The sequence below is a fragment of the Prionailurus bengalensis genome, chromosome F2 (genome assembly GCF_016509475.1).
Source record: "Prionailurus bengalensis isolate Pbe53 chromosome F2, Fcat_Pben_1.1_paternal_pri, whole genome shotgun sequence".
Taxonomy (NCBI): Eukaryota; Metazoa; Chordata; class Mammalia; order Carnivora; family Felidae; genus Prionailurus; species Prionailurus bengalensis.
Window position 1 is genome coordinate 40,744,604 of NC_057353.1, and position 10,675 is coordinate 40,755,278.

General features: G+C 43.5%; 1 protein-coding gene across 6 annotated transcripts; it reads left to right on the top strand.

Moving 5' to 3' along the window:
- Positions 1-230: 230 nt before the first annotated feature.
- On the top strand, positions 231-9,394 carry PDP1 (pyruvate dehydrogenase phosphatase catalytic subunit 1). 6 transcript variants are annotated; one of them, XM_043601376.1, is made up of 3 exons: positions 305-417; positions 1,259-1,293; positions 5,116-9,394. In XM_043601376.1, the coding sequence occupies exons 2-3, from the start codon at positions 1,263-1,265 to the stop codon at positions 6,774-6,776; spliced, it is 1,692 nt and encodes a 563-aa protein (XP_043457311.1). In that variant the 5' UTR covers positions 305-417; positions 1,259-1,262; the 3' UTR covers positions 6,777-9,394. The 6 variants fall into 6 exon arrangements, with proteins under 6 accessions (XP_043457314.1, XP_043457311.1, XP_043457316.1 ...); XM_043601378.1 differs by lacking the exon at positions 305-417 and adding an exon at positions 941-1,016; XM_043601379.1 differs by lacking the exon at positions 1,259-1,293 and having other exon boundaries at positions 231-417.
- Positions 9,395-10,675: the final 1,281 nt, after the last annotated feature.

Below are 10,675 nucleotides of genomic sequence, written 5' to 3' on the forward strand. Positions count from 1 at the left end.
GCGCCACGAAGCCCCACCTTCCACCCAGCTACCGGGCGCGGTCACGTGAGGCGTGCCAGTGGAACCAATGAGCCGCTCGCTCGGAATGGAAGGGATTGTCTGACCCCCATGACGTCACAAAGCTGGCTGGGAGCGCGCGGCTCTTCCGCCCCCCCTCCTCGACTCAGGCCTGGCCCTCACTTCTCCTCCCCGCCCACTCTCCCGGGCGCAGCCAATCGGGAGGCGGGAAGTGCTTCGGCCCGGACGTTCGGGCGGGGCAGGGTGGCGGCCCGGCGGGGCAGGGAGTGGGCCAGCTGGGGGCCAGGGGCTGCACTCCAGGGAGTTACGCCAGGAGGCTTGGAGGGAGCGCTAGGCGGTGCCGCTACTGCTGCGGCCGCTTCCTCGTCGGGAAGAAGCGACTCCTCCCCTGTGTGCCCGGTTCGTATTCCCTTCCCTGACCCATGCCCGAGCCGCCCAGTCCGGAATCCTCCTCTACGCGCCCAAAGTTGTGAGGAGGTTGCCCGGCACGCGTGGGGAGCGACGGCCGCGGGCGTGCAGAGGGTTGGCGAGCGGTGGCCCGGGCGGAGGAGGGACGAGCCCCGGAGCGCTAGGTGCGCGCGGGGGCGTCGGGGCTACGGGCGGGCGTGGCGGCGCCGAGGGGCCGCCGCGGGCTCTGGGTGGGGGGCGGGCCGGCCGCCGCCGCTGTCAGCGCCGGGGACGCCGTGGAGAACCTAACGCGAGTGCGAGCCCCGAGGAGGTGCGGCGCCAGCTGTGTGGCGTCTCTGCCGGAGGGTCCCCCGTACGCACCCCGGAGTCTGGGGTGATCCCACGGCAGCCTGCCGCGGGCCGACCCCTGCCTTAGGCTTCTGGACCGAAGCCGGCGCTGCGTGGGCCGGGCGGGGTGGGCAGCGGGCGGAGGATGCCGGGGGCCGGTGGGCTCCGCGCCCGGGCTGGATGGAGGGACCGGTCCCGGGGCGCGTCTCTGCTCGCGGCTGAGTCCCCGCCGCCTCGGGCTCCGTTCCTGCCTCTCCAGTGGGGTGGGTTTGTTTGTTTGGTTTCCTTCTTCTCCCCACCCCTTTCTCCCTGCTCCATCCTTTTCCCCCCTCCCTGCCCCACACACGGGGCTGGAGCGAGAGCTCGCCCCTCCTCCGTGCCCGCCTCCCCCGCCGCCGCCTCCTCTAATGAGCATCTCTGCCTTGCTTTCAATGGGCCGGTGCTGCTGTCGCTGCTGCTGTCCGCGCGGGTTGTGGATGTTGTCGGCTCCGTGTTGTGATGACAGGAGAATGTGTGTGTGTCCCGGGCCCAGACGAATTGGTAGGTATTCACTTAACTACCTGCGTTGGGTACCCAGAAAGGATGGTGACTGATTTTGTGTGTGGATGGTTTTAGCTGGGTCGCCGTGGAATTAGGGGTGAGGTAGATAGAAAAAGGGAACAAAGGCGTCCTGGACCCGGATAGCTTTGATACCTTAGTGCAGCTTTCAGGTAGGGACAAAGGAAACTAATCGAACAAGTGCTGGCTTGGGGCGTCGTGTCTTCTGAGGGAAGCCGGTTTCTTCATTCATGTAGAGATAACAGGAGCTGTGAAATGGCTAGCATTTCCAGAAAATGCTGAAAAATTGTGAAGTCTTTATACAGGGTGTTTAATGCAATTGGATTACATAAACTGAGGTTCTGACACGTTGAATGACGAGTATAGCTTTTTTTTTTTTTTTTTTCATTTACACCAAAAGCTTTGAAAGCTAAAGAGCTCCGGAGTCGGTGCAGTATAGCAGCATTTTCTAATTAATACGGTCCGTGGGTTTATTGAATGAAGTAGAATCGTTTCTTGGCACAGGCTCTGTCGAGCCCATCAGTAAGAATGGATGGGTCTCTCTCCTGTTTCGGGTTGCAGTGCATCTTTTCTTACTAGTCATTGGCAAAATGGGTCAAATTTGCCTAGGACTAAGATACTGCATATAACTTGGATCAGGGATAGGAACTTTTCAGTGAAATTGTGGTCAGAAATCACTTGAAAATGTGACAGTCCTCCAGTTTACCAACACTGTACCTTGTTGCTGTTCTTAATTGCCTAATCAAGAGCTTTCTACTTCATTAGTGAGTTTGTCAGCAAAAGTTTTGATCTCATGGGGTTTTGTTGTTGTTGAATCACAGGATATTCAGAAAGATACTCAGAGTTTTTGAATGCTCACTTACGGTTTGAAAAAGCATTTGCAAGCACTTTGGCTTGTGAGGATATCTGGTCTGATGGAGAGACTATGTCATGTGTACTGGTGATGATACAACACTCATGAATCACAGAGCAGGGTTTTCATGAATTCCATATTCTCTAAGAATTTGTCTTTTGAAGGTATGCTGGGAGTTGGGGTACTGGGATACATTCTCAGTCCATATGCTAAGCTCCTGAAAAACTGAAAGGTACCATCGATAAAATCCACTCTGCTTTTTTTTTTTTTTTAATCTCTCAAGAACTTTCGCCTTGAAGGAAAAATGTAGTATGTTATCTGAGTATTTGAGTGCTTGCTCTTTGATTTTACATATTATTCAAAGCATCTACTGCATGAATCAGTTCTTTTGCCACAATATTTCATTCATTTTGCAATCAACTACAAAAGCAGAAAAATTGTCAAAGCGGAGGAATTTAAGGAAAGTGCAGATTTCTTGGACTTGTTATTCCTTGGTTAGACATACAACGAAATCCTGCTGCTCATCTATCAAACCCCCCTTGCAAACACACACACGTACACACACGCACAAAGTAGTACTTTGATTTGGTCTGCATTCCATACAGAAGCAAACATTTCTTCTTCCTATAAAAGTCTTAAGTTTTAAAGTAAGCACAACTACAAACTTATCTAAAGTTATGGAGAGGGGTGCCTCGCTGGCTCAGTCGGTGGAGCAAGTGACTCTTGATCTCGGGGTTGTGAGTTCAAGCCCCAGGCTGAGTGTAGAGATTACTTAAAAATAAGATCTTAAAAAAATAATAAAATTATGGAGAAAGTTTCTCTTAAAATGGTCATCTGTTTATATTTTTAATAATAGAAAATCTTTATACAAAGCATGAAATGAGTTAATGTGCTTTCTGCATGCAAATCTAACAAGGTACGGTTTATGTCTGGAAGCCAGAGTCATGTGGCACAACATTTGAGCACATCTCCTGGCTCAATCATGTACCCTTAACCTTTGGATGACTTTCAGGTATTTAGTTTGAAGTGCAGAGATTTATATGGTTAGTCTTGATAGATTCCTGTTCATCTGGAATTTCTTTTTTTCATTATGGCATTTCAGAATGCTTATTTAGTTATTGATCTTCTTTCCAAAATTCTAATCATTGCCTTCTGTTGTATAATCTTGTCTTCAGTTTTTAAAACAAATCCCTTCTGAAATAGTGCATTTAAAATAATGGTGCTTTCTATCACTTGCAAAAGGGGTTCTGTATGCCCAGCTTATGCAGTGCTCATTACAGAAGCAAACAAGAATAAGTTATTATTCGGTGTTTGGTTTTCTCTGCTCTCACACATCCCACTTATCACTTCTCCAATTACTCTTCAAAAGAGGGTACCTGAAAATAATGTAATATATAGCTAACAATCTCTGATACTTGTAAATTTTTTTTCCTTAATGGGTTCAACCTTAAGAAGGAATTGCTGACATTAAAACCCACATGGTTTTGTTTTCTGTATTATTTTTTGTTTACTGCATTTGTTTCCGTATTTAACTCTAAAGTCTATTTCTTTATAGGCCAAATGAGTTATTTGAAGCAATACCTCAACAATTCAGGGGAAATAAATGTTAGAAGGAAGAAAGTTTTTTTCCCTTGCATAAATTATCTGGATTAATGATGCACATTCAATAAATTTTCTAGATAAATGTCCAGCAAAATATTTTCAGTGTCACATAGTGTCAGTGATTTTTATTTGGATTAATAATGTGCACCTTTTCTATACAAACCTTAGACTATTAGACTATTATTTCACTATTCTTTATTGCTTCCTTAAGGCAAATACATACTTTTATTTTAAATGTAAGAGAAAATATTTTTCTAGGGATTGAATTCTACCTCGATCCATAATGGATGAAAATAGTGTTTCTGTAGCTTTCCCTTCTGGCTGATTAGCAGGGGAAAATGCTAGCAAGTAAATTAAATTACAGAACTGAGACCATTTACTTTACTAACAAAGCCTTAGAGCTACTAGCGTACTTAAACTTCTTTTTATCACAAAGCGTACAGTGATTAAACAACGAATAAATGAAACCTGCATTTGATTTCAAAGCCTCACTGCAACAAACACTTATAAAGGCATAGAGACCCAGAAGAGGCCTTCGGTAGCATCTGCTTCTGTGTGTTCACTTACAACCTAGGGAAGTGAGGCCCAAAGAGGTAAGCTCACATTTCTAGGATTATTTGGCAAGTTGGTGGCAGACCTATGTCCCTGAGCTCACCAAATTGGCACAGTGGTCTAGAGAAGCGTAGTTTGCAAGACCGTCCACTGAGGCGCAGGAAAGGAATACTGGCATTTCTCTTTTTATTCATCATGTAATTTTTCCCCCATATCTGTTGCATATATATGTCCATACTATATATGAACATAATATTAATTTGGTAGTGTGTGCATATAACTTACCACAGAATTCATGAGCATACATATGTCGGGGATGTATTCTGACACCATTTTGGTGGTAATCATGTGTAATCAAATGTTACCATTGACCACAAATCTGGAAACGGGATTTTCGTCATGGGAGATCCAGGGCCTTTTTAAGGATAGAGAGGGAGAAGAGTGGTTGGCCGGGTAGACTGCCACTGCATAATGTTATATAATCTTCGTCTCCTCAGCTTTTTCCCAGCCAGATCTGTTGTATGTTCTGCACAGTCTGTGCTGCAGAAGGAAATGCGAGGAAAAGAGAGAAGTAAAGCTAGACTCTAGTCTTGGCTCCATAAGTGATTAAGAATTGGGCTTAGCAGAATATACCCTGTGGAAGTAGTACAGGAGAGGTGTATAAAATACAGTGCTTTCTAGCGCAGGGCTTAGCGTGTAGATTCACCTGCTAAATATTTGTTCTCAAAGCAGAGATGGATGAAGTGATCTGAAATGTAACTCTTCTCTCTGTGTGTGTCTGTATAATTGCTGTCTAGGAATCCCCGTCAGAAGTGCCAGCCTGCCGCTGTTCTCTGATGCCATGCCAGCACCAACTCAACTGTTTTTCCCTCTGATCCGTAACTGTGAACTGAGCAGAATCTATGGCACCGCGTGTTACTGCCACCACAAACACCTCTGCTGTTCGTCGCCTTACGTTCCTCAGAGTCGCCTGCGATACGCACCCCACCCGGCCTATGCCACCTTTTGCAGGCCGAAGGAGAGCTGGTGGCAGTACAACACCCAGGGAAGGAGATACGCCTCCACGCCGCAGAGATTTTACCTCACACCCCCGCAGGTCAACAGCATCCTGAAAGCCAACGAATACAGCTTCAAAGTGCCAGAATTCGATGGCAAAAATGTCAGTTCCGTCCTTGGATTTGACAGCAATCAGCTGCCTGCAAACGCACCCATCGAGGACCGGAGAAGTGCAGCTACTTGCTTGCAGACCAGAGGGATGCTCTTGGGGGTTTTTGACGGCCATGCCGGCTGTGCTTGTTCCCAGGCGGTCAGTGAGAGACTCTTTTATTACATTGCCGTCTCCTTGTTGCCCCATGAGACTTTGCTAGAGATTGAAAATGCAGTCGAGAGTGGCCGGGCACTGCTGCCCATTCTCCAGTGGCACAAGCACCCCAATGATTACTTCAGTAAGGAGGCGTCCAAATTGTATTTCAACAGCTTAAGGACTTACTGGCAAGAACTTATAGACCTCAACACCGGGGAGTCTACTGATATTGATGTGAAGGAGGCTTTAATTAATGCTTTCAAGAGGCTTGACAACGACATCTCTTTGGAGGCTCAAGTCGGTGATCCCAATTCTTTTCTCAATTACTTGGTGCTTCGAGTGGCGTTTTCTGGGGCCACTGCTTGTGTGGCCCATGTAGATGGCGTCGACCTTCACGTGGCCAATACCGGCGATAGCAGAGCCATGCTGGGTGTGCAGGAAGAGGACGGCTCTTGGTCGGCAGTCACTCTCTCAAATGACCACAATGCTCAGAATGAAAGAGAACTGGAACGGCTGAAATTGGAGCACCCAAAGAATGAGGCCAAGAGCGTGGTGAAACAGGATCGGCTGCTTGGCTTGCTGATGCCTTTTAGGGCTTTTGGAGACGTAAAGTTCAAATGGAGCATTGACCTTCAAAAGAGAGTGATAGAATCAGGCCCAGACCAGTTGAATGACAATGAATATACCAAGTTTATCCCTCCTAATTATTATACACCTCCTTATCTCACTGCTGAGCCAGAGGTGACTTATCACCGATTAAGGCCACAGGATAAGTTTCTGGTGTTGGCTACTGATGGGTTGTGGGAGACGATGCATAGGCAGGATGTGGTTAGGATTGTGGGTGAGTACCTGACGGGCATGCATCACCAACAGCCAATAGCTGTTGGCGGCTACAAGGTGACTCTAGGACAGATGCATGGCCTTTTAACAGAAAGGAGAGCCAAGATGTCCTCGGTATTCGAGGATCAGAATGCAGCAACCCATCTCATTCGTCACGCGGTGGGCAACAACGAGTTTGGAGCTGTAGACCACGAGCGCCTCTCCAAAATGCTCAGTCTTCCTGAGGAGCTTGCTCGGATGTACAGAGACGACATAACAATCATCGTGGTTCAGTTCAATTCTCATGTTGTAGGGGCATATCAAAACCAGGAATAGTGGGTGGGTCTTACTTACCCTGGCAATTTTCAAATGAAATAGATTTAAGGGGCAGATAGATTTGTGAAAGATACTAATATAATAAGGGTTTCCAGTAGGTCACTAAACATTTACCCATTGATACTCTAGCTGGTCAAGTCCTCCAAATTGACTTTGCGGCAGGGTGGCAGGATCACGAGGGTCTCATTCTGCCTAGCTCGGACCTCACGGCACCTGTGATTGAGGCGAGTCGTTCCTTGTTGCAAGTGTCTCATGACATTGGCTTCTTTTATCGATCTGAGAAAATCAAGATGACCTGGCAAGTAGGATCTTGAATAGGCCAAAAGCCAGGATCTTGCTGGGCGTATTCTCTTGGTAAAAGGGAAGAAACATTCTGTTCACACCTGCAGACCCTTCTTGTCACTAAGATTCCAGTGTACATGAGAATGTTTATTTATTGCATGACTTCCTAGATATACAATCTATGCATTATTCATATAAATTTATTTTAGCCTGAAGTGGTTTTCAAATCCAGTACTTAAGCCATAAATGACTGAGAACCAAGCAGTCTGAATTTGTAAGTGTTTGTGATTATTTGACTGGAATGCTTCTTAAGTGGAAAAACAAACTACTCCCTTCACCACCCCTGGTTACCTAATGTAATTGAAACTTTTTCTGTTTTGCCACATGCTTGAAGACAGTGTTTTTAGTTTGGTCCACTCTCAGATTGATGTTAAATGAAGAAAAAAGAATTATTTTTTTAGTTTGTATTGATGAAATGATTTCATTTAGTTTGAAATAAAAAGATCCAGAATAAAAAGAAGAGACTGTCCAATTATTGTCATCTGTAGCCACCAAGCACATCATGCTTATCTCGTAATCCCCACAGGCTTAGCATGCTGCGTGTGGTGGGTAGACTGTTCAGGAGATCATCTTTCCAGTTTAGTCGTGATAAGAATGTTCCCCACTTTTTGGAATTAAGTTTAAATATCAAATTGGGGAGTAAGATTTAATATTACTTTTGGTTATTGAGACCAGGGAGGGAGTTTTTGTTTTTCTCCATGTAGACATAGGTCAGTTAAAATATTTGGTTTAAAAATCACTAAATGCTTTAAACATGTTGTAGCTTATAAATAGGAATTTAAGATATATACGTGAGAAATTTTCAAAGGTAACTGTTGTGCATGCCTGATGCTTAATAGAACACTTAGTAGCATCAAGTGTTGTTTGCAGCAGTCCCTGTAATTATATGCAGTCCCTTCTAATGCTGTATCAAAATAAATGAAAATAAACATTCAGATTGGCTTTTGGGGAGCTTTTTAATATGCATCAACGGCATTTGTTCCTGTATTTAATGGTGATCTGTGTACAGCTGCGCATATATTTTCATCACTTATTCTAGCATCACTGGTAAAAGAATGGCTATGACTATGTTTGATATTTACATAGATTTTAATACAACTCATGATCAGCTTTCCCTCGTGTAATTAGTTGAGGGGTGTTTAGGAGTCCTTCTGATTTCTGTAGAATATGAACTGGTTGTTCAAGGACTCCCTCTGGATTGTGGACACTAAAGCAATGTAGAACTGACTAAAACTTGTTCCAGTTGAAAAACAGACTCAGGAAGATTGTAGTTCAGAGCATCGTATAATGTTTATTTTCTGAGGGTTTTTTTTCCCCCCATCTTTCCCCCTTAATTCAGCTTGGAACTTTTCTTCCAGGCAGCATCTTGGAAAAGGGAAGGTTCTACCATATATTTATTTCTAAATGTTTTGACAGAGATGTCATCTTTTTAATGAAATATATGTAGACTGCTGTAGCAATGAAAACCCATTTTCAGGGGCACCTGGGTGGCTCAGTCGGTTAAGCGTCTGGCTTCAGCTCAGGTTATGATCTCTCAGTTCATGGGTTCGAGTCCCGCATCGGGCCCTGTGCTGACAGTGTGGAGCCTGCTTTGGACTCTGTGCCTCCCTCTCTCTCTGCCCCTCCCCCCCCCCCCCACTCTCTCTCTCTCTCTCTCAAAAATAAACATTAAGAAAAAAAACACCATTTTCAGGCTACTATTTGAATTTCTCTTGAACACCGCTACTGAAGAGTTCCATATTATATACTTAATAGTCTCGTCTCTATTTAGTACAGTATGTATAAATTTAGTTTCCAGTGGTCACAATCAAGATAGTAATTCTTATTTCTTGCACAAGAAACTTGGTCTGCAGTCTAAAAGTTGGTCTACTCTTTAGAAATGAAAATGCAGTGTGGAAATGAAAATAAGTGGATGTTAGATATCCGAATGTACTATCATCTAAAAGCAGTTGTAATTTTATTGTAATTGGCTGTCACTGTGATGTGATATTTAAAGTAAAAAAACACGTGAACTTTCATAGTTTAGCCTTTCTTAAACTTTTTTTTTTATTATGGAAACTTTCTAACACATATCAACCTCTGTATTTATATTTAATCAGTGGCTCATTATATTTATAATACGCCCTTAACTAAGTGGAATGGTGGTATGTTTCACAGTACTTGGTAAAAAAACCTGTGTCTTATAAAAGATGTATCTGTATGAAGATGTGTAAAGTTTATAATATTGGTCAGAGAAATGCCCACAGTGAATTAAAGCTTCATACCTGCTTTCTGAATGCCTGTGTTGCTTTTTAATCATAGTAAGATTTTTTAGATGCTTTCTACAGTAGATTATATTTAACTTCAGAGTCCAGTAGATAATTAGTACTTAAAAAAAACATATAGTTTACATTCAATACACTACACAGTTTTTAAATGTATAGTTTGAGATTTGGTGACCACAACCCCAATAAAGAAACACAACTTTTCTATTACAGAAAATTCCCTCTAGCCCCTTTCCAGTTAATCTTTCCCCATGTAACTGTTGTTCTGACTTCCACCACCATAGGTTAGTGTTGACTATTCTAGAAATGCATATAAATGGAATCATATAACACATACTCTTTTGTGTCTGTCTTTTCAATTTTTTGAGATTCTTCTATGTTGTTCAATGTGTTCATAGTCTCTTTATTACCAAGTAACATTCCATCATATGAATATATCAATTTATCCATTGTTGATGGACATTATTAGCCCTTCCCTGTCTCCTAAAGCCGACTTTCAGATTAGCAATTGTCAGGAGTACTCATGGTGAAGTGTAGCTGTAACTTTGCAAATACAATTACAGGTGAGTTTTATGTTCTATACCTCAAAGGCAGGACTTTTTTTAAAATGCCCTTGGGCACCTTGGGCAGGACATTTTTAAAAATGCCTTGGGTGGCTCAGTCAGTTAAGTGTCTGACTCTTGGTTTCTGCTCAGGTGGTGATCTCATAGTTTGTGAGTTCTAGCCCCACAATGGGCTTTAACAGTGCCGAGCCTGCCTGGAATTTTCTCCCTCTCTCTGCCCCTCCCCTGCTCGCTCTGTCAGTCTCTCTCTCAAATAAACTTAAAAAAAATTTTTTTTTAATGTCCCATAAACAAGAGATGAAAATTTTTCATGGTGAAAAGTTTGAAGGGATTAAGGAGTGGTTCTTGCTGTTGACCTCTCTGTACCTCTCCCACTGAGAATTTTGTTGAGTTAATTTTAAGTTCATTAAGTGATTGAATTAATGACTGTAAGAAAAAGGCAAATTATGTCCTGGTTTTTGATGGTCTTGGTTTATCAGTCAAAGCACATGCCTGAATATGCATTGTTATTCATTTTGTCCTTGGACCTAGCAAGAGTGTGGAGGTAAATTTATTATCCTTGGTCAGTAGTTAACATACCTTTTTCATAAATAATAACCTCAAAAGCTGAGTCCTGGACAAGCCTGGTAAATGAAGACATCTTAACAGCATCTAAACTGACTTGTTACAGCAGGCAGGTCTTTTCCTTTGTTGTTTTCAGAATTTACTTTGAGAGCCAAGCTTAATCCTA

Excerpts from the sequence above, each read along its gene's own strand:
- PDP1 (XM_043601376.1), top strand. The coding sequence starts at position 1,263 with ATGTGTGTGTGTCCCGGGCCCAGACGAATTG. Across the intron at positions 1,294-5,115 it reads TCCCGGGCCCAGACGAATTG|GAATCCCCGTCAGAAGTGCC; the intron begins GTAGGTATTCAC and ends ATTGCTGTCTAG.